The 24,310-nt window shown below is 41.4% G+C and overlaps 1 protein-coding gene across 1 annotated transcript in view; it reads left to right on the forward strand.

Annotated features, from left to right (window-relative positions):
• Positions 1-586: 586 nt before the first annotated feature.
• The window catches only part of LOC111227503 (kinesin-associated protein 3-like), a 37,145-nt gene continuing 13,421 nt past the window's right edge, over positions 587-24,310 (forward strand). Inside the window, exons 1-17 of the mRNA XM_022753024.1 lie at positions 587-688; positions 1,891-2,022; positions 2,231-2,376; positions 2,511-2,569; positions 2,669-2,810; positions 4,901-5,000; positions 6,316-6,440; positions 6,618-6,716; positions 8,497-8,675; positions 11,509-11,671; positions 16,577-16,677; positions 19,329-19,437; positions 19,549-19,661; positions 20,321-20,486; positions 21,666-21,791; positions 23,361-23,459; positions 24,072-24,157. Of these exons, the coding sequence (XP_022608745.1) occupies positions 648-688; positions 1,891-2,022; positions 2,231-2,376; positions 2,511-2,569; positions 2,669-2,810; positions 4,901-5,000; positions 6,316-6,440; positions 6,618-6,716; positions 8,497-8,675; positions 11,509-11,671; positions 16,577-16,677; positions 19,329-19,437; positions 19,549-19,661; positions 20,321-20,486; positions 21,666-21,791; positions 23,361-23,459; positions 24,072-24,157 (1,986 nt within the window). The 5' untranslated portion in view covers positions 587-647. The remainder of the gene's footprint in view (positions 689-1,890; positions 2,023-2,230; positions 2,377-2,510; positions 2,570-2,668; positions 2,811-4,900; positions 5,001-6,315; positions 6,441-6,617; positions 6,717-8,496; positions 8,676-11,508; positions 11,672-16,576; positions 16,678-19,328; positions 19,438-19,548; positions 19,662-20,320; positions 20,487-21,665; positions 21,792-23,360; positions 23,460-24,071; positions 24,158-24,310) is intronic.

A 24,310-nucleotide genomic window follows, 5' to 3' on the forward strand; every position in this document is an offset into this window, starting at 1 on the left:
TCCCTTCACCCTCTTGTGACGACCATACATAATTTAATTCAAATGTTATTTCTGGAAATATATTCACCTTTATCGCAAGGTCGATAACGACCGTTAATCTAACGCTAATTAACGGTTAATAGAACACCTGTGAAGTGGAGTGATACATGCAGTTAAAAGTCCCAGTGCTGTTATAGTCTATAACAGCGCTCATGGAATACCTGTCGTCCAATCAAATTACTTGGTCGGAACAAACTGTTGTATAAAATTTTATAATCAATTCTAAAAGAGATAAGCGGCCAATTCAGTCATCTCTTTATTTGGTGGTAAGACCACTGAAGCATGGACTCCTGGTTTCAAATATTGTGGCTACGTCCCTGCTGCTGTTGGTCTGGTTCCAGGGAATTTGCACAAACTCCATCTGAGATGACTAAACAAAGATTAAACCTGAGACAGGTCGGTTCAAAGACGTCTGAAGGGTGAGAAGAGGATGTCGGTTTCCAGCAGCCTCGTCCTCCGACACTACAGGCGGCAGCAGTCTCTCCCCTTTGGACACTTCGGACGTCTGTGTCGCCGCCCTGGCAACAAGCAGAGGAGATACATAACATCCGCCTTGTCTCCATCAACATCAGAAGAGAATATGATGTGCCTTTTCTTTATTATCTAAAATGGACAATTTACAAGCCGGAGATCCGAAATATCTGAAGAGGTAACGGCTGCTGCCTTGAACGCTGTTAGCACGTTATTTATGTTCGTAGCGGAAGCTAACCGGTTGGTAAAACACACACCAGTAGGATGCTCAGCTGTTCACTGATAGCATGATAGGCCATTTACATGAATGACCGTTAAGCTAGCCGTCCACGGAGCCAACTATGATACTACAATTAATGATATTCCTGTTTTAGCGTTGTCAAGAACAACGAGAAATAGCTAATAGTAGCAACCGTTAGCCCAATCACTGCTAATGTTAACTGCTAATGTTATGTCTGTTTATGGTGTGCTAGTAAAATCAGTCAGTTGTGATGCAGTAATTTGAAGATGAAAAAAAAACAACTGAATCGATTTGTCAATTTTTGATGAATAATCAATATGTTGTTAATGTCCTGCTGATAACTGTTTACATTTCTGCTAGAAATGCTGTTAAAGTGCCGTTTTGTGGAGGAAAATGTTGCAACTTACCACTGAAAAAGTCTAAAGATAAACCGACACCTGACACCTCACCTATGTTATTTGAGGCTCATTTATTGACATAGAAAATAATTGCATTTATTTTACTCGCTGTTACTGTCAAAAAAATAAATTTTGGAGCAGTTGCACCTTTTTGGATATATCTATTAATTAAATTAAACAAAATAAAACGAGATTTACATTTCATGCTTTACTATATCAACTTTATTTCAATCAAACAGAAACACAGGAAAAATATTAAATACATCATACATTTACCAAGTAGAAATGAGTGACAAGTGAAACAATTTAACAACAAATTATACTGATAAAATCATATGAATAAGAATGTAAAATCACAAAATATTTAGAAGGTAGATCTTTAATGGGTGTTACTGAGGTCAGCCACTGATGTTGGTGTATGTCTGGCTCACAGTTCCTCCTTAAGGTGTTAGATGGGGAACTTGGAAACTGGGAAAACCATTTCTCTTTGTGCACATTGTCTTATTGAAACAGGAAAGGGACAAGCAAAACTGCTCACACACATTTGGAAGAACGACTATTAATGCAGTACATCATTGTATGTAGAAGTGAGATTTCCCATCCTTTGAACTAGAGAGCCTAGCCCAAACCAGGAACTAGAGCTCTAGAACCAAAACTACACCAAAGTATGTTGAGAAAATCCATCATAACAAAGTTGTTGAGTTTTAGTCCACGTTTATTTTGTTTCAATGTGACCCACAGGAGAGTGAAGGGCTGTACTCTGGATGTCCACCCCACTGAGAAAGCCCTTGTCGTTCAGTATGAGGTGGAAGCAACTATCCTGGGAGAGCTGGGGGTTCCCATGGTTGGAGAACGCAAAGAGTGTCAGAAAATGTGAGAAGAATTCCTAAATTCAGGATTTAGAATTTACTGTCATACTGTAAATGACCTTGTAGATAATGATAGTATGACAACCAAATCCCTGATAATATTTATTCCTGTGTCATGGTTTTGCAACCTACCTTATATCTGACAACTTGGTGTCTGACGTTTTGGTCTAAAGCTGTAATTTTAATTGTTCATGTGTTTGTGCTGCCCTCAGTATTCGCCTGAAAAGCTTGAATGCCAACACAGACATATCCTCTTTGGCTCGGAAGGTGGTTGAGGAGTGTCGGCTGATTCACCCCTCAAAACTCAGTGAGGTGGAGCAGCTGCTCTTCTATCTGCGAAGCCGCAAGCAGCCAAACGGTACAAGTCCAAGTACTTTAATCTTCCAACGAACAACAATCATACATTCATAGGTCAAAGCATTCCTCATGCTAAAAGTGGACGTAGTTTATCATCAGTGGACTATTTATGATGCTGATCATTGCCTTTCACAGACAACCAAGAGAAGAAACGTATCTCACCTCGAGACTTCACACCTTACACTGGAGTGGAGGTAGGAACTGGAAAAAAAGGATGTGTGTATTTGCATGTGTTTATCGTACAGGAGACAGTGGTAAAGACATTTGTGTTGAGCTGTGTTCATGTCCTCCAGCTGGACGAGGAGGCGAGCATCAACAGCATCGATGAATATGTGGAGCTGCTGTATGAGGACATCCAGGAGAAGCTCAGAGGAGCCACACTCATCTTCCAGCTGGCTCGTAACCCAGACAACCTGGAGGAACTCATACAGAATGGTACCTTTCCACTTTTTAAAGGGCTGGTTCACCCAAATTACACTTAGTTATCTCTCCGCGCAGAGAGTTTTGTTTTATTTGTTCAGTTTTTCTGTCTCTTTAATGTCTTCCTTTATCTCAGCGCAGTAGAGGTGAATAGAAACCATATTGTGTTGCTCACATCATTGAAAAGTTAAAAACAGTAACCGTAACACCTCTTTGCAGAAACAATGTCCCTGTTAACCCACAGAGCAGAGGCAACAGCATTAAATGAAAACTGCAGTTCCAATGGAAACCAACCCTTTAATATGTATTACACACACACACACACACACACACACACTCACACACACTCACTCACTCACTCACTCGCTCACTCACTCACTCACTCACTCACTCACTCACTCACTCACACTAAATTAAAAACAGTCACATGTAAAGTGTCTTGAGATAATACATGTTATGATTTGGAGCTATACAGATACAATTTAATTGAATTGAAATCAATAAATTAATTCAGATTTAAAACAGTAATGACTCAATGTTTGGGGTAGTTTACTCAACTGAAATTCCATCATCTGCCCATCTGCCCCCATCATCTGTCTGTGAGGGTCTGCAGGGACCATACTCACCGTGTGACAACCTTGTGAAGATGTGTCCATACCATATTTGTGCAGATACCTAGTGCCGTATAAACAAAACTGCCCGTGCGTCCACTGTCAATGTCCATTTTGTGCTCTATATTTTTGTAGCTGTTTGAGTTTGAGTTTGATTAGTTTCTCTAATTCAGAGTGTTTACCCTACAAAACTGACGCCAGAGTTTGACCTCAATAATCTCAAAGTCTACAGGCTTATTTGGAGCTTTCAACGGCTTCTCACAGTCTTCCTCAGTGGACGGAGTCTGCTCAGTTGAAGAGCTGCAGTGATTAGTTGATTAATTGGTTGATTATTGATAAATGGTTTCAGTCATTTTCAAACAAAACTGCCAAATGGTTGTTTGTTCCAACTTCTTGAATCGAATAAATTTGTTATTAGTATTAGTTAGTTAGTATTAGTTGGATAAAACAAGTTTTATTTCATTTCTTTTATTTCTTATTGAACAATCAACTATAATTAACTGAGAAAAAGGTTGTCACATTAATTGATGATTAGCTGCATCCCTGAGGTGGTCATGTATCATGAGTGGAGAGTAACCCGTCTCTGCTCAGAGAGGATCTCTGGTATCAGATATGAATCTCTCTCTCTGGCCGTCCGCTGACTCCTGGAGCTGTTATCAAGTTCCAACTGAGCAAACAACCCACAGCTGAACAAACTCCATCTGCTGACAAAGACCTTGAGTTGGGATTGAAAGCTGCATAAAAAGCTAGTAAGTGGACCTTGAGTTCGAGAAAGAACTCTCACGCTGAATTTATTTGGAATGTTTTAATTTTCTGAAAATGTAGTGTTAAAAGTTCAAATCTCAACTGCTCAACTTTACACTGTATTCGGATGAAAATTGGTAGGACAGCTTAAGATACTGTGCCGGTGTAGAATCTCCTGACTTTTATCAGCTCGTCCACTCTGCTCCTCTTTGACTTGAAAAGAAAACACAGCTCAGCTCCAGCTCTGCTCCCTTCCGTGACAACCGGCCTGTTTCTTCAGCAACAGCACGGAGCCTTCATCCTGCGCAGCCTTCATGAGATGGCACTGCTTCATTTGTATCTGTCATAAAGCATTGTCAGCTCACTCTGTCTGTCGCCCCGCATCAACCGGTCCGGTGTTGATAAGAGCCGAGTGTTCGTGTGAACCGAGAGGCCTGGGGTCAGCGTGGAAAGAGGAGACGAAGCCTGGGACGCACGTCTTTATGCTGAGAAGTACCCATAGCTCAAAATCTCCAGGAGCCTCCGACCTCATCGCATTCCCCCACGCTTCTTTAAATTAACCTCCAGCTGTGCTGCTCTCTGCTCGGTCTGACTCTGATTGACTTTCACACATTCTCATCTCTAGCCCTTTGTTTCTGCCTTGCTCCCTTTTTTTTCCTAACCTTTCCTATATGTGTGTTTTTTGTGCGTGTGTGTTTGCACATGCATTGTGTGTGTTTTTGTTGATTTTTGGTTTGTGTGTCTGGTCAGAGACGGCCCTTGGAGCTCTGGCTCGAGTCCTGAGGGAGGACTGGAAGCAGAGTGTGGACCTGGCAACAACTATCATCTATGTCTTCTTCTGCTTCTCCAGGTAAAGAGAAACCCGTAGATTAAACAAATGCAGAGGGACACAAGTATTTGGTGAAATTGCTTTAAAGTTTCACTTTCATATGGTTTTGAATTTGGTTTTAATGTTTTTGAGGGAAGGATTTAGTGCTGGACAGTTTATTAGACTGCTTTAGTTTTAGCAACATGTACCTAATAAACTGCCAACTGAGTGTAAGGGAAAGTCAGACCAGATCCATAAAGCCTGGCTCACAGTCAGCGTTTCAGTTCATCTAAAAGGAGTTGGATAGGGTTGAGGTCAGTGCAGGCCAGGCCAGACTGGGAAAGCCATTTCTTTATGTAGCTGCTTTGTGCACACGAGCACTGTCATGTTGAAACGGGACAAAGACAAACTACTGTTGGTAGAAAGATAGAAAGTACTGTTGTAAACACTATTGTCTTGAATATGAAGCTACATCCACACCACTAAGTTTTAGTTTTAAACGCATCACTCTTGCTGCCATCCACGCTACTCCATAGTTTTCAAGCCCCTAAAACAGTTCTGTTCCTTCCTCTGTTTACACTGGTTCGCGCATGCCCAGTGTCTGTGAATGGTTATGTATGTATGCGTTTTCAGGTGTGATGGTATGGATAGAAATCGTTTCTGATACGGAGCTAAAACGGTCGTCTGGACGGAGATTGCTTTCATTTTAGAACGCTGAAACGTAGTAGTGTGGATGTAGCCTCAGTGGACCTCGTAGCACTAAGATTTTCCTTCACTGGAACCCAGACCAAAAGGACACAAGTACTGTATGTCCACATACTTTTGGCCTACAGTGTATACTCGTATATTAGATGTACAAACCCAGTTGTTCATGTAGAATTTGACCTCAAGCAAAGCTTCCATCCACTCTCTCCCTCTTTCTTACAGTAGTCCTCCACCTCTGGCAGCATACCTAGCACTGAAGTTTCACTCTCCAACTGGGGGTTGGGAAACACTAAAATTAGCCCTCACTAGAATAATACATAAACGTCCGTCAGAGCTGATTAAGGCTGCAGGAGGATGTGTACGCCTGAAAACTGATCGTCATTCTTGGCTCGTCTCCATCTTCAGTGTTATGCTGTTTGGATTGTGAAACGGTTCAAGTTGGACTGATTATAAGTCAGACCAGGACACACTGTTTGACGGAGCATGTTTTGACTTTGACAGTTTACTTTGTAAACTACTTCAGGGGTGACGGATTGGGTCATTTTAATGACAGCTCCCAGCTGAAATCCCAAATATGATTTCAGTTTTGAAAATCCACTTTTGGATAAATGGAAGTCTTTTTCTCTCTCTCCCTCCTAATTTTCTCTTCTAGTTTCTCTCAGTTCCATGGCCTGGTCACACATTTCAAGATTGGGGCCCTGTGTATGAACATCATCGAGCATGAGCTGAAGAGGTATGACCTCTGGCAAGATGAGCTGCAGAAGAAGAAGAAGGCCTATATCCTTTCACGCAGTCATCTGCTACATTAAATAGATGATGTTAGTGTGTTTAGCTATTTTATATATTTGTAAAAGGGGATAGAGAAAGTCAGATAAATGGCAGTGTTCACGGTACAAAAGGACAAAAGCTCGGGGTGTATACTGTGACACATTTTTGTCCCTTGACTGATTTCACATGAAGAATTCTCTGACAACCAAAATCTGAAGAAAGAACATGAGAAGTCTTTCAGAAAGTACCAGAGTCTTCTGACCAAGCAGGAGCAGCTTCTCAGAGGTACTACAAACATTTTAGGATGTAATTATTATTGAACAACTCTTCATGCTGATATGTTGTGATAAGATGATGTATTTTAGTGCTTCATCAAAATATCTAAAATATCTGTCACAAATCTGTTCTCTTTATCATTGTCTATTTTATACAGTTTCTACAATAGGTTGAAGTTATATGCAACTTTTCCACATTAAAATTTTTTAAAGACGACTATATCTACAGAATATTATATGTATTTTTGAGTTGTGTTTTTACAGTATTCCAAATGTTTCCATCAATTCTCAAACCTAGAATAATCCATGATTTTGACGATTGCTCTGTTTCATTTGGTGGCATGTCAATGACATCATATCCCCTATGCATATGCGTCAGTGTTGTGGTTTCCTGCCAGAAGCATCAAAATGAATTTATCCAGTTTGAAGCCACATTTTTAAGATGCACTTTTTACACCTTTGTCGTTTTCAACTATATATTTTAACCTGATGAAGAATTTTAGTTGTTAGTCATCAGAGAAAAAAGCTGAGTAAATGTTAGACAGCACAGCTCCCAGCCCCTCCGTTCTGTGTGACGTTCTGTGTCTGCCAAAGAATTTCGGTGAGTCACAGATTTTATCGTGAAAGTGCTTTATTCAGTATTTGTACCAGTTTTAATCCCATGGTCCATTGGTTCTGCAGAGGAGGACACCTCTGTGTATAATTCGACTGCTAGTAAAAACCTCCTGAAGGTCTGGATCTTAAGTTATCAGAGAAACAAGCTGAGCTAACATTAGTGGCAGCTCAGCTCCCAACCCTTCCCTGATGCCCTGCGTCCACCTTACAGTGTAAACAAATCACTGATTTTTGATGTGAAACTGCTTTGTTTGGTATTTTTACCACTTAAAATCCCCTGGTCCGCTGGTTGTGGAGAGGAGGAGACCTCTGTGGATAGTTCGGCTCCTGGTAAAAACTTCCTGAACGACTGTCACTGAAGGAATGCAAACTGGGAGAAGCTAAGTTACATACTGTGCGTTATATACATATAACGTATAACATATAAATATATATAATATACCCAGAGATTCACTGTTAAAGGGAAAGATATTATGGCTACATCTCCCACCCCTACATGGAACTTATGCTGCAAAGGTCAAGTAAAATGTAAGTTTGTGAGCAACAATAAAGCTGAGGGCTGCAGCCTTTGAGCACAGGCCTGTTCTGATAGCACATAAACTGCCTGTTTCTTGTCCTCAGCAGCATAAACTGTTTTTTATCAAAGTTTTTTCGTTGTGGGGTCAGCGTGATCTGTTTTTAAGACTAATGCTGGCAGTTTACTCTAGAGTTAATTGAACTTGGCGTGCTCTCAGACTGCTGTTGAATAAGGTGCTATGAGCAAACACTAGTATACTCACTGTGACTCCAGGCCCGTTTATTTAACCTCTTCAGCCCCGCCGCCCCGCCACCAGGGCAATCAGACAAACTTTAGTCACATTCTAATGGAGATCTAAAAGTTTCTGAAGTTAAAAATCTTGGTGAATTTTAGGGGAAATGTGACCAAAATTATACACGAGACATCATGAATATTTCTTAATGATAATACATACATTTCTGAAGATGATATATGTGTGATATTGTCATACAATGTAGAAATTGCCTTTTTCTGACTAAGTAAAACTTTTGTTGAACACAGAATATCAAAGTCACAAGTACAAGAACAGCAAAATACTACAGCTAAATGAGTGAACAGGAAAATGTGAATACGGTGCAGAGAGCTGATTCTGTTCTGTCCGACATCTTTGACCCTGTAGTTGCTCTGTGTCTGCTGCTGAACCTGGCCGAAGACACCCGCACGGAGCTGAAGATGAGGAACAAAAACATCGTCCACATGCTGGTGAAGATCCTGGACCGGGAGGACGAGGAGCTGCTGCTGGTGGTGGTCTCCTTCCTTAAGAAGCTCTCCATCTTCCTGGAGAACAAGAACGACATGGTGAGAGAGCGAAGGGTGAAAGAGCTGATGATGAAATTGAGAAGGAGTTAGGAGTTATGAGTACTGTGAGTGAGGTCTTATCACCCAACATCAGTGTTGGGCCTCACTAATGCTCTTGTGTCTGAATGGGAGCAAATCCCTGCTGCCACTGTCAACATGTGGTGGAAACACTTAAACCAGCCAACCAATCTGCTGTTCTAGCAGCAGATTGATGCTCATGGTGTCACTATCACATGATTAACTATTACATACTGTATGGGTGGAATGTTTGTGTCCACATAGTTTTGGCCATGTGGGATTTCTTGTTACTTCCAAGTTTATCCTCAGTGCACCGCTTTTCTTTGCTTTTTAATATTTGTTTACATGAAAATGACATTTTACTCTTTCGTTGTGGATTCTGAATTTTAAAAAGACTAATTACTACACAGCTCTGATTTTGATCTAGTTCCTCTAATTCAGTGTAAAACAAACACAACATTAATCATGGATTTGTTTAGAAAAATAGTAAAAGTAATCCCACACTGAAGTTTAAAAGAGAACTACTCTTAGATAAACTTTAAATTTTTTAGTTTTAATTCGCATTTAACTCAATTCCTGGTGTCTGTAATTACGTCTTCAGTACAACTATAATTAATTTGCAACATTATTTTCTGATATCTGAGTTAAAGCTGTCAAATTTAGAGGAAACAAGCTGTCGTTATTTGTTCTGTAAAACACCCCCAAGGTCACTCTGACAAATAGCTGTTACCCTGTAGAAACCACACTTATCAAATTTCAATTTAAAAAATGCTTAGAGGGTCCACTTTTGGCCACGTGTCCCACAGCGCTCATACAGGAACCTCACCGCTCCGGCTTTCCCTAATCCAGCCCCACCTGGTTCCAATCTCACTCAGTTTGTGGGTCTTTATCAAAGCCAGACCCTGTTAGGAACTGGTTTTATCTCCTTGTTTCCCCTTCAGTGTATCTTTGATTCAGATTAAAGAACCCTTCAGGGGGTTGAGACTCACTCAAGCATGTGTCCAGCAGGAAAATAGTGGTTTCAACACTCTGACCCAGTTGAGTGTATCAGTTTACACGAGGGGAAAATGCTTCTCCATTTAAGGACATGGATGTTTAATTGATTAAAAAAAGATTGATCACATAATGATACAGTATGTCATCGCATTTTATTTACTCAGCAAACATGTTGTGACTTTCTCTTAATCAGATAAGACTTCAGCACAGTTTGATAATTTTTTTTTTTGCTGCTGCTGTCACTAATGGAAAGGGAATGTCAGTGGTAATTGACACAGGCTGCAGTTGATTACGCTGCTCGAGGTCTGGTTTGTGATGGTGTGACTGGAGCTGGTTTCGCACACAGTAGCAGCGAGTGCGTTTTAACTGGGAGCAGGTTGTGTCACCGTGATGTCTGGCTGCAGGGAGACCACAGGAGAAGGAAGCAGACATGTTAACAAGCAGCGCTGGACTGACACTGGCACTGCTGTGTCACCGTGACTGTCACAGTGACAGCATGTGGATGGAGTCTGAGCGCTTCCACTTCCACTCACACTTTCACACAGCAGTGACACCGTAGTCCCAACAGAGAGTCAGCAGTCATGTGTTGGTGTTTGAGTTGTGGTTGGTGTCATCAGCTCAACACCTCCACCTGCCTGTAGGCCATGTGAACCCTCTCCAAGCTGAATGCTAAATGTCGTCTTGGTTGAGACAGAACATACTTTTCTAATTTCTCCATATGATCATATTGTGCGGAATTTTTGTATTTATACAGCGTGACAGAACTACATAGTTACTGCCAGATAATCAGCTTGAAATGCTAATCATAATAATGGATTTTCATATCCTGAACAGCTCGATAAGTATTTAATCTAAACATTTGTGAATTGTAAAGCAAATCTAAATCACAATACTCTTTTGTAGGAAATTAATTTTTTAAATATAATTAAAATTTTCCAGTAATTCCATACAACCTATTAAAAAACATTATAATGGAAACATTTTGGTCCACCAGAAATTAGTTAGCATATTTTTTTCCTGCTGAAATGTAAAAATCAGTATCAAAAAGGCCGAAATTTATATATATATTGTATTATTAGTTTCCATGACAGTGGCTTGTCCATGCATATTCTTTCTCTTGTTGTTTCCCTGTCTGCATGGATGGAGAATCATGATAAAAATCATCATTTTCATTTTAAACTGAATTTACATGAAGCAGTTAACTTCACCGTTCTATCATTGACTGATGGTGACTGACAGTCAAACAGCACTGAGAGGCTCTGAGGCCAAAGCAACATTTCTGATGTGCTTATTTTCCCTCCTTAAGAATAAATTTGAAAGTCATTTTCACAAAGATTTTTTTTTTCATATATTTTTTCTGAATTTTTATGCCTTTTATTAGAGATGACAGTGGAGAGGTGTGATGAGGAAACAAGGGGAGAGAGATGGGGAACAAGGGTTCCCTGTCGGACTTTAACCGGAGATGTTGTGGTTCATTGTCGGTGTCCCTAAGCCTCATGCGTACCCCTGATTTTTTTTACTTTAGCAGTGATTTTAGTTGGACTGTAGTTTTGGCAAAATATGCACAAAAAATCAGGTCTCTCCACAAACAAAAAAGGAGTATTATGTCCTTTGTGATTTAGTAACTCATGTCACATTCGAGAACTGGCTTCTTTTCTTAAAAGGTTTTGTCAGAAAATGTTTATACTCCTCAGTAAGAAAAAAAATTGGGATCTGTACAGATGGGTATCAGTAGACAAACATGTCAAACAGTACCCTTTCCTGCATGTAGTTTTATTTCAGGGCAGTTAAAATATTAGGCCATGTGTGTTGCCCGCAGGCTGAGGCGTTTGCCGTTGAGAAGTTGGCCCGGCTGGTTCCATGCGAGCACGAGGAGCTCCTGAGCACCACCCTACGCCTTCTGCTCAACCTCTCCTTCGACACGTCGCTGCGCAGCCAGATGGCCCAAGCTGGACTCATTGCCAAACTCTCCTCACTCCTCGGTAATCAATCACCGCTTACCAACAATCTCGTGTTATTGTTCCTGATTGTTTGTGTTTGTTTTGTGTTAATTTGTTCAGATTTGTTTATAACCTACTGATTTATTGTGTGTGTGTGTGTGTGTGTGTATCTGTGTTTATGATTGGGGTTCTACTTTATGTATCAGGGGAACTGTTATTTCAGGTTTTCACTGACAGAAATAGACACATGTCATGAGAAACACTCATCCGTCCTGAGCCAGCAGTGGAGCCTCTAATATGTTATTACTGAGGTGTGTGTGCAGGTGCAGCTCTTACAGAGCACCCAGACCTAAAGCCACCTCTGGTGACCATTAGAAAAGTGACTTCCTGAAAGCTCCAGAGTGTTGTCTCATCCACGGGGTCATGTGACACGGTCAGAAGCATCTCTGACGGGCCTTTTGAAACCTCTCAGGGGGAGGCTCGGGTAACGACGCATAATTAATATAATATATTTGTTAGAATAACATGCCAGAGCCTCTGCACAAATGTTGTTTTTCTAGGAGCAAGCTAGAGAGGTGGAGGGGTCTTCAGAGATTTAGGGAGGGCTGTGGGGGTGGGGGTTGCTCGTTCAGGAAGCAAGGAACACACATAATATAAGTTAGCTGAAATATCACGCCTGCTCAAGGTTCTGACACTGGTGAGTTTGCCTTTATTTGTGTATTTGCACATGTGTGTAATTCACTCTGTATGTGAGCTGAGGCATCATTAATCATGTGCTCTCGCTGCCAACTGTCCTCCTTTTAACTGACACACTCGGCATGAGGACTCTGGTCTTATCTCCAAAGAGAGAAGACAGGGAGGAGGCGGCTCTGTCAGCCTCCACTCTCACCATCCAGACCTGACCTGGGGTCATGAGCCCCAGTGATAAGATGAAAGTGGAGAGGGAGTCTTCACTTGTCATCATCACCTCCCACTTGATCTGTCCCACCACCACCTGAAACCAACAGAAAGTAGTAGATTCCTCTTTGTCAGCTGCATCTACATTTTTCCATTCCATTTTTCCAGCTAGTTCAACAGTTTATCAATTAGTCTCTTGACTGAACTCGATTAACAAATTTGAAAATCAGTCAATTGTTATTTATGTTATTTATCAGTCAGAGATGCCAGTGTGTGGTTCCAATGTGAGCAATTGCTGCTTCTCTTGTTTTATATAATTTCTTAAGATGTGCTGACAATTTCGAACAGTGTCTCCTGGAAAACATTCATGGTGTTGCACTCGGTTGTTCACATGAAAAGTGACAGAAATATTTGTGTAACAAATGAAAAAACATAGCTAGAGAGAGAAGTTGATACCCTGGCTGCTTTCTCACGCCAGGCCCCCGCACAGCTGATCATGGGTTCATCACTGAGTGAAGTGGGTGTGGATGTTGGATCATCAGTTTCAGAGCCTTACAGAAATGTAGCGCCACCGCCCTGTATTAACTTATCTACGTGACTTATTAAGCTATTCTTAAAAAAACTTAAAATAACAAATCAAAAGTCTGAGAAAAGTTACAACAACAAACTTATATATAAATATATATATATACATACATATGTGTGTGTGTGTGTGTGTGTGTAAATATTTCTTTCTCTCTTTTCCATTTAATCATCCTGGGACCTCATCAGATTCATCTTAGTTAAAAAAAAAAAAAAAAAGGAGTGTCCAGAGAGAGCTGAAGCAGTTAGTTCTGATGGACAGAATTCATTTTCATTATTTAATTTTTGTTTAATTTATTTATCAAGCAAAAATACCAAATATCCTCTGCTTTCAGCTTCTCCAGTCTGAGGATTTGTTGATTTCAATCTGTTTTATATGATTGTAAACTGAATATTTTTGGCTTTGGACTCTCGGTCAGACAAAACAAATAATATGCTGACGTCACCTTGGGATCTGGGTAATTGTGGTGAGCATTTTTCACTATTTTTGGACATTTTATAGACTCTACAAATCTAATAATCCATGGATTGATTAATATAACAACAAGAAAAAATCATTAATCACAGCCTTATTTCCAGCATCCCAACTTTCTGTCCCATGATGCCGCCTGTTTACTGTTGGTACATTTGCAAAGACAAATTAGGAAACTTGAGTGGGGGTGGGGACCTCTTTAATAGCATTTTACCCTGTTATGTGGTGTGTGATGTCTCTGAAGACCAAACCCAACTTGCTTATTTATCCAGAAAATGCAATAACAATGGAGCAGCGCTGTCCACAAACCAAGCCCAGACGCCTCTTAATGTGTGCGGGTGTAATTTTACGAAGGTTAGGCGGTTTTAAATCAGGCTGGGGTGTAATTGGAGTTTAGCTCTCCCACTAACTGCCCCTGAACAGTCTAGTTAATTCTTAACAGCTCCCCCTCACCTTTTTTTCTCTCTGCCCCAACCCTACGAGTGTTTTGAACATTTAATAGGATCTCTCTCTTCGCCCATAAAGGATCCTCCATGTTCCTACCAGCAGAGTGAGGGAGTTCGGCAGGTCTGGAGGAGCTTAGTGCCTCTTTGTGTGTGTGTGTGTGTGTGTGTGTGTGTGTGTGTGTGTTGCTTGTTTTCATGTGCATTTTAAGGTACTGGTTGAGGTAAAGGATTGCTAATGAGAAGCACATGTTCTGGCCAATCACTGGCTGCGCTGGAAGGGCCAGAGCAGCGAGCAGCGTAGCTTTAACTTATTAAAGGCAGTAAAATTGATGCTTCCTCCTGTTTTCCCAATTAAAGCTAGAAGCCGTCTCTTGTCGGCCCTCTCTCCCTCCTGTGATTCCAGAGGTTCACTGAGCACATCTGGATCTAATAGTCAGCGATAAGGCTCCCTGTACGGCCAGTGACCGAACACGGCTGGGACCAGTTTTAACTGGACCAGGTTGAGGCTTTGGAGGCTGGTGGGCATTACAGGAGGTCTGTCAGTGGTTCTGGTCCAGTGAAGAGCTTCTCTCTTAACACTTCTCTTAATGAAAAGTCCCCGGGTCAAACTCTGGTCTGAACTCTATTAATTCTTCTTGGCTGGCTCCTCCTCCAAGCCTCCAGCTCTGGTCAGAGGTCAAACTCATAAAGGTCCTGGGCTCACTGACAGTCTAACACTCAATCCATTCTGTCTATATCTCCTCCTTGCTGCAGCAGAGGCTTGATAAACTCTGCAGAAATACTGCAGTGATAGGGAATGTGCTCATTTTATTGGACAAATTCCCAAAGTTCCTAAATAAAGAAAACTGTCCATGCAGACAGTTTTCTTTATTTATTTTTGTCCATGTTTTCGTGGAATTTAGCCTGTGATGCTCACATCATTAAAAAAACAATAAAAGCTACATTGATCAATATTTCAATGTTTAGATGAAATTACTATATGTAATGTAGCTTGTAGTTTGTGTTTTACATCACATTTCCTGTCTGGTTCAGTCTCACTGTTTCCAGCAGCAGTTTCCATCAAACAAGCTCTGATAAACTTTTAACAACCTGCTCAGCATCAAATAGCAGATGGACACAGTCAGAGACCCACTGGTGGAAAAAAAGCAGCTAAAACCCAAATAATAAGGAATTGGAGGAGACCAAATGAGAAGATAAAAGAGAGATTTGCATTCAGCAGATGGACACAAACACAACTCCAATGGGATGATCGTGTTGCTCTGTTGTCTGACAGACGTTTAAATAGGCCAGTTTTCAGTTTTTGCCATGACAACTTTGAGGTTTTCAGCTTGTTCCGCTGCTCCCAAGTGGCAAAAAGAAAAATAAACAAATGCAGCTTTAAAAAAAAAAAAATCAACATGACTGTGTCTTTCCACAAACAATGTCCTGGTTCCTCTGGATAATCCACAGACCTCACTGTCAACAGTTTTCATTGGAGCTGCTTTCTACTGGAGAAATAGTCCCTATGTAAACTGTTCACAGCGAGGTCTGTGGATTATCCAGGGGAACTGGGTCACAGTTTCTGGAAAGAGAGGAGAATTTCTTTTCTTTTTTTTTCTTTTTTTTTTTACTGATAAGGCAAGTGTAATTCTATATTTTTATTATTATTAACAAATCCAATTCACAGTTGGAAACCAAGAATGTGTTAGTCCATCTGTCAGCAGTGTCTGCTTCAAGCCCACTGGTTACTGGTGGGCTCTGGCTAAAAACATCTCACAAATATGTAGTTTATTTTTTAAAAAACACTCAGTAATTTCCCAAAAAAGGTGGACACTAGTGTTTATCAAATGTATGTCTGCTGAACAAACAGGAGGAAAGTGTGTGTTTGTTGGGGACTATTTTCAGTGGCACATTAATCCACATTTGGTGCTGTAGTGAGTGTTTGAGGCAGCAGGACACGGTGTGTGTGGAACTGAGTCAAAATAAACTACAGTGAGTGTTCATGTTAATGAAGGAACATGTCATACAGTGTAACAGTGTGGATCATTGATGTGTTTTTGATAGTTTTCGGAAACAATGGAGCTCTATGACTCAGAGGAATAAGATGTATTAGGAAACATGCAGAATATCACCAGACTTATCTTCAAATGCTGTGAGCACCACTGACAACACTCTGTTTACTTGCATTGTTTTGGCGTGGAGGCAGAAATCTGAGTATCTCAAAAACAAGTAAGTTAGAAAATGTATTTTTTGTAATTTGTGTGAACTGTCCCTTTAAGCAGCATGAAAAGTTTGCTTCTTTCAGCCTGTTCCACATTTAATCTTTTAAATATTGTTTTTTCGTCTGCTAACACGACAAACTGAGAAACTGCAGTGGACGACTGCTGATTCTGCATCGAGTGCCAATTGACCTCCAACAGGATTCGCTGTTAAAACGGCCATTCAGCCCATTAATATTTTCAAAAAACACACAGCTCTCCTAGATGTGGTCATTGGCATCCCGTGGAGCGTTACGGCACAACCAGTCATTCATCCATTGACTTCCCTCCTCCTCCTCTGTTTATGTTGCAGCTGACGAGGGCCAGAGACAGCTCAGCATGTGCATTCTGTACCACATCAGCATGGACGACAGATTCAAGTCCATGTTTGCTGACACAGACTGCATACCGCAGGTAAGACTGGCTAATGTACACCGCCAGCAGACCAAGACAGACACATTAGCATCAGCAGCTAACGGCATCCGGGAATTAATGCATGAGAAACAGAGCGAGAGGGAGGGACGCACACCACATCTGGAAGCAGAAACCACCAGAGGACGGCTGCTCAGTCTTCTCTGGTGCTATGATGACAACTCTGTTTTTACTCCTTTACTTCTCTTTTCCACTGAGTCCTGAAAACATCCTTTTTGCCGTTTCACCTTTTTCTGTCTTCCACATGCCATCAGCCATTACAAGGCTGGGGCATCGGCACAGAAACAGAATTCCTTGTCCAAAATGAAACAGCGTTGTGATCATGAAAATCAAGTTTTCAGCCGAAGCTAAAACGGCTTTGGGCTAATTTCTTTCAGCTTTTGATCATAACATTTTTGTTGAGTTTCGTTGGGCTCCCTCTTGATTGAGTTGACCCGGTCACTCGCTCCTCTCATCATCAGCGATTAGCTAAATGTGCGTTGTGTTTGTTTGTTGAGATTGGGTGTAAATGCTGGCCAGATGTGGCTGCGAGGGTCGGCTGTTTGTTCAGAGGGTCGTGTCAGCAGCAGATCTGAACCACGGGTTCCTCATGGCGGCAAGGACAGCTCTGGCTAGCAGCATGACCAGGATGTGACCTCTGACCCTGCCCCAAAGCCCGCTCACTCTCCTCTCACTGCTCTCTTCTACCTCCCTTTCTCTAATGTTGTCCATCTGTGTCTTGCTCACAGTAAGTTCACACTGAGCTTAATCTGAAGCTACACCTGCTCTCTCTGTTTTTCCACACTAAACGATTCTTCGATATTCGAAAGATGGTCTCCAGAGTTGATACATATGGAAACACTGGTCTTGTGTCTTAGCGTTGATGATACTGGGGCTATAGCTGTTACTGAGGACACCAAGACCATGTCCTCAACAATATTTGTGGGAATTTTTGGAATTTAATAACATGAGGAGGAGTTTACCTTCTGTTTTTTTTAGGCTGGTTCAGAGCATTTTAGACCAAATCAGACTGAATTTTTTGGGGCAAAAAAATCAAATTGTTTATTAGTCTCCACTAGAATGTTACACACTACCTGGCACTAGACCGTAATGTAGAGAGAGAAAATTTGCGGAAGATAGAATTGATATGATTTTTTTTAACCCTCATTCACACATTCACTCAAAATTCATTTGATGGCAGACTGGTATTTTTGGGTTGGGGATGGGTTAGGGTAGAGAGATTTGGATTTGGATTTCTGCCTGTCATCACTCATTTTAAATGTCAGTGTATCTGATCACACAATACAGATCCCACACTGTATTAATATTTATTTTAACAGGCAGTGAGGTTAATCATGAAGTAGTGATTTGATTGGATTGTTTACTCTTTATTTGCTGAACAGGTAGCGCATATTAAGCCATGATTAATTTTTTTATGCTGTGTTTTATGTTCAGTGTCATAACAACAGAAAAACCTGTAAATCGTTTTGTCTGTACTGCTGTATCAGTGACAACAGAGTCAGAGTAGAGGCATTTTCACACACAGTGTTTTAAAATAGTTTCAGTCTCAGTGGTTCATATTCATTTCATTAAGTTTTTTTTGTCCAGTTTCATTTTCCCCAAAAACATAGTCCAACTTCGTACACCTAAACCCCTTCTATCCCCTCCTCATGTCCCTCCATCTGTCCTGTTTGTAAAAATACATCCTTAATAAAATGCTTCACCCCGTTTCCCACCTTTTATCCTCTCTCACCTATTTTGTATTTTAAAGGCCTCTCTCTCTCTCTCTCTTTTATCACTTTCCCAGGCTTGTGACTGACTGCTCCTTTCCCCTTCTCCAGTTTTTAATGGGGTCACTGTGTGGTGCTGGATGTGGGGTTTCCAGAGCAGGGATGTCAGGAGTGCAGGAGAAGTGGTTACAGAGGTGGAGGTGGGGGGCGGGGGTGGAGGCGGAGGCGGAGGTGGAGGTGGCTGTATCGGGCGGACTGCAGCGTGGCACTGTGGCCCTGACAGGGCCTCCGGTGGCTGTCTGTGGTAAATAAGCAGAGGCAGGTGCCAGAGAGTCTAGACGGGGCTGATTTGGGGTCCGGGGCCCCTGGTATGTGATACCTAACCCAGGCCCGGCCCAGCCTTTCTCTCCCTCTCTCTCTGATTCCTGACTCCTCACAGGGAAGCAGTGCACCTCTGCCCCCCACCACCACCACCCCCAGCTCAAAGCTTTTCCTGTTTAATGTTAAATCAGCGCAGGGGAGACGGACAGACACGGAGGGGAGGGGGGGTATAAGGGAGGTAAGGGAATGACGCTTGCCTTCCCTTTATCTCTACTGCTCTCTCTGTTTTTCACTCACAAACTCACACTTTTAATTTCCCATTTTCACCCTCCCTCGCTCCCTGATGACTGACTCTTTTTAGATCTGTGGTTTTTCAAAATGACAAATTACAATCAGGAACAAAAATGCACAAACTGTGTGAAGAAATGAAAAAAAAAAACTAATTTCTCAGCATGTTACACAAACACGCTGATATGCTGACGTATAGTCGTGTTTTTCTTACATGGCAAACACATAACAACTCACATTAATATGAATTAGTTCAACTTCAGTCTCCATGCTGAATGAACTGGTTAACTGACATTTGGAGCCTTTGATTGACAGCTGATGAAGATGGTGTTTGAGTGTGGGGAGGAGAGGATGGATGTCGAGCTCATCTCTCTCTGCATCAACTTGGCTGCTAACAAGAACAACGCCCAGGTCGTCTGTGAAGGTACAAGCTCGAGAGACGAGGATAAACTCAACATATAGACAGATATTTTAACCAACTCTGTGTTTTTAACTAAAGTTGCCTTCCTCACGTCTTTCCTCTCTGTTGCTTTAGGTAACGGTCTGAAGATGCTGTTGAAGCGTGCTGTGAAACTGAAGGATGTTTTGGTGATGAAGATGATCAGGAACCTTTCTCAGCACAGTGGACCCACTAAGAGCCTCTTCCTGGTCAGTGCTCAGACCAGTCCTACCAGAATCACTGACAACACAAGCAAAGAGCAATAAGTCCATCCTGTTTCCAGAACTTAACATCAATATTAAGTTATCATTGTCTTTTTTGGTGTCTTAACTCAAACTACAACACATCAACATCTTACAATACACTGATACTGTGCTGCTGGAATTAATACAGCTTGCACTTCCCAGTAAAATCAATCTATTAATGCCAAACATACACCTAGAAATCATATTATAGCTGCAGATCTTGACTAATAGTCATGAAATTCAGACGAATTCTGTGGAATCAGAGGTCATCCAGTAAAAGTTTTCTGTCTGTCCAGAAAGAGGAACTGGTAGCAGGTAATGCAGCATGACTTTTCATTAAATATATTCATCAGGTGACAGGTCTCAGGTGTGGCCTGCAGCTATATCACTTACTAACATCACACTTACAGTTTCCATCACCTGTGAACAGGTTCTCACACCGCAAGAACACAGTCCATTTGTATACAGGAAGTTCTTTTTTTGTAAAACTCTCCTAGAAAATGTGCAATGCTACTGCTCTGTAATTGTTAGTTGAACGATAAATTCAAGTTTGTCTTTCTATGCTCTGATTTTTATAAAACACAATGATCAGAGTCATTCTGTGTTCCTCTGTCTGCTGGTAGGATCACGTTGGGGACCTGGCAGCTCAGATCAGTGAGGAGGAGGCTGAGGAGTTTGTGATCGAGAGTCTGGGCACGCTGGCCAATCTGACCATCCCTGACCTCGACTGGGCGCTGGTGCTCAAGGAGTACAACCTTGTGCCCTACCTAAAAGACAGACTCAAACCAGGTGTGTTACGCACTGATTGCTCCAGTATTCCACTGTCTACAGGGATCAAAATGCTTTTACAGTATCTTACAGAAATGTAACCGTAGTACAGGATAACCCTGCCATAGTTCTCTCATCTATCTCCCTTTAAACGTAAAGGCCGGGTCTCTCTCATGCCCTGTCTTAACCTCTAACTACTCTCCTTAAATCACACTATCAGTGAAGTGTAACGGGACATGGATGATATGAAGACAGAGAACACTCAGGAGGGTCTGGGCCTTATCTTTACTTTTAATGATCTCTGATCTCCTGACCTGACTTCTGACTTTTCCTTTTTTATCTTTATCAAACCAGAATTCAAAGTCTATTGAAATATTTAGGTTATTTGACTGGCATTGTCTGATAGTAAACGGTGAAGAAAGACAAAAATATATGTAATATTTTGTCGAAGTCTGGTATGGTCCTGCTGTATTGCTGCAGATCTCAGGTCTGTGTCTCAATATGTCTAATACCAGAGCTGTCAGCTCTCATCATGTCTGGGTGTGACGTTCCTTGGGTCCTGGGTGTAGTCTAGACCACTAAGTAGTTTGTCGCTCTGATTCAAATTTCTAACCAGGCCCAACGACACTTCTCTCACTGGTGATAGATGCTAGTACCGATGCCGTGCCAGATATTAAAACAGCTTTGTCTCAACACCTTACTTTGAGCAATCTCTCTCTTTTGTTTTCTACAAAACCTGTTGCAAAGTTCCCAGATTTGTAATGTCTTAACACAAGCGGCCAAAAAGTAATTCCTTTTAAATGCTCTGTGCTGCAGCCACATTTCAGTCAGTGCTAGAAATGTACAGAGTTAAATACACATGGTGATGTTGGTGTTGGGTGGGAAACCTGCCCATGTTTCCAACAGTCTGAGAATTGATTGATTGATTACACAACCAGATCTAAGTGATCCCCAGTAACTTGCAGCCCTCTTTCATCTACCACTGAATGATAATCCTTGCCTAATAAAACTAATATTTATCAAAACTGGTTCCTCAAACACAAAGGTCCGATGAGTCATTCATCGACCTTAAAATGAGCCACTGGGGATCCTTTAGAACAGAGTGTATGTCATCTGATACAAATAGAAAATGCCCCTTTTATAACCTTATTCTCTTCAAACAGAGACTTCCACTTAACTTGTATTTTTCCCTGATGTCAGGATCTGCTGAGGATGACCTCATCCTGGAGGTGGTGATCATGATCGGCACTGTGTCCATGGATGACTCGTGTGCAGCCATGCTGGCCAAGTCTGGCATCATTCCCGCTCTTATTGAGCTGCTCAATGGTAAGAACCAAAATCATGCACTTCAGTGTTTTATAAGCTTTGAGTTAGAAAGCAAAAGTTACAGCCTGGTTTGTGGTTGATACCACATGACCCAGCTTCCACTTAAAGGTCTTTTGTTGATAGTAATGACTTAAAAATAGACAAAAGAGAAGACGTGAGGAAGTGTTTGTGACTATACGTCTGTTGTCATTTGACACATTATGACTGTTTCTGAAGTGAATAGGTTGTGAAGGCTACGTCCACAATAATAGGTTTTCATTTTAAAACAATCTCAGTCCAGACAATCATTTTGTCCCCCCCATTCACTGGTCATGCATGTGCCGGAGTAAACAGGAAGCAGATTGTCTACAGTTGGTTAGTTGCAGAAAACACTCTAAATGAGGGACAAAAAAAAGGTAGTTGAAGCATTAAAATACAGAATTTAACTGCACAACAGCTGCTAGCAAAGACGATACGGTAATTTGTAATTCGTAATCAGTCGCAACTACGAATGATGAATGCAACATGGATGAGACCCAATCAGAGGGGCGTCCTGATGGCCAAGTAGTTAGGATGCACACCATATGAGTGTAATGAGCTCTGGTTCGACTCCCGGCTGCACCCATTACTGCATGTCTCTCTCCCACTCTCTCTCTCTCGTATTTCCTGTCTGTCTCCACTTTCATAGCAGGAGAAAACTTCACACATCTACGCACATCTAAGCATGTGGATCCAAAGTGGCAATCAAAAAATCCTGTCTGACCTGCAGGTCGGACAGTGTGCAGAACTTTTTTCATTGTCTCCACTTTCATAAAATTTTCATTGAAAAATGCCCAAAAATTAAAAAAGACCCAATCAGGAGGTGAGGCAGGTGTCTGTGTCATAATTTCCAAAAGTCTCAATTTCTCCAATCCACACTGATTAACACACAAATTAAAACAGCTTGAGCAGCGTTTCCAAAAGTCTCCATTTTAGGGGTTTGAAAACGCCAAACACTCGTCGTACGCGTAGCAAAAGTGACATGTTTTAAAACTAAAATGTGTTAGTGTGCCGCAGATGAAGTGTTGGTTCCCTCTTGTCTTCTATTCTACATTTCTTTTTAGAGTGGTTCTTTACTCTTTACAGGAGTAAAGTTTGTATTTTATGGAGATAAAATGTGTGACATTGTCTTGGACTCCATGAACCTGAAGTCTTTGTCACTTTGACGTCTGCCACATCCCTCTGTGAAGACATATATAAACAGAGATCGACTGTCAGCAGTGTGGAGAGTGTCTCTGGCACTCACCCAGAATTCATACAACCATAGTGACACATGTAACTGTTGTTTAGAGTTGTAATTTGACAAGAGACAAAGAGTCAAGGGTGTGGAACTGACTGTAGTTGAATCACATGATATAACTGAGTCACTTTGAACAGCAAATGGTAAAAAAATGCATTTTTGTAAATGTGTACAGGGCGTATTCAAACTAAACTGATAGCAGTGATGGTTAAAACTGTGCCAATGTTGTTTAAAACACTACCTTCGTCTTTACAGTTTTATTATACAGAATGTTTTTTTTTGTTGTTTCTTGCTGCCTGTTTCCATGTCAGCCCAACAGGAGGATGATGAATTTGTGTGCCAGATCATCTACGTCTTCTACCAGATGGTTTTCCACAAAGCTACAAGAGACGTCATCATCAAAGACACGCGTATCCTTTTGCTCATTTGTAAAGTATTGTGGACATTTCTTCCTCATTAGATGAGATCCAGTTTAAAATGTGGGAGAGTCACAGTGACACTGGCTGTATGTTGCTCCAAAGTTATTCTGTTAACTCGCATCTGAGTAAATCTACTCTCCCATCATCTTCATCATCATCTTCCCATGGCAACCTATTTTTTCTAAACCTCCTTTTTTTTTTCTCCCAAGCTGCCTGTAATTGTGTTCAGTTGTGGTCGGTGGCAGCTTGTGTCAAATTACAAATGTGCTCTCTGTCAGCATGTTCTGATTGATGTTTTTCTTTCTGCGGGAAGAATATAACGGGAATTTCAGATTCAGGCGCTGCAGTGGGAGGGAGAGGCAGAGAGGGTTTCGCTTCATCACAGGAAATGTAGAAAGTTGTTCCCTCAGCCACAGGACACCTGTCTCTTGTCTGTGTCTTTAAATGTCAGCAGGAGCAGTTCCCCTCCCCAAAGAGCCTCCACATCCCTATTTCTCCCCCTTTGATTAATTTAGGAGCGACTGAGGGTTGACTGACTTAAAGGCAGCAGTGAAATGTCCCAGAGAATATAAAACGTTTTCTTTCCTTGAGTCCTGATCCCAGAGGCTCCTGCTTACCTCATCGACCTGATGCATGATAACAACGCAGAGATCCGCAAAGTCTGTGACAACACGCTGGACATCATTGCTGTGAGTCTCAAGACGCCATCATGAGCGACATTTTACCAGTGTACAAATGAAGGTGGTCTTGAATTTAAAGTTAGTGTTGCCAGAAGTGGTTTACTTAATGTTTTCATGTAAGTCAAAGAACTGTCAGTTTAAAAGTTGTTTAGAGTCCTAAAA

The sequence above is a fragment of the Seriola dumerili genome, unplaced genomic scaffold, assembly GCF_002260705.1.
Source record: "Seriola dumerili isolate Sdu_G_001 unplaced genomic scaffold, Sdu_1.0 BDQW01000189.1, whole genome shotgun sequence".
Lineage (NCBI taxonomy): Eukaryota > Metazoa > Chordata > Actinopteri > Carangiformes > Carangidae > Seriola > Seriola dumerili.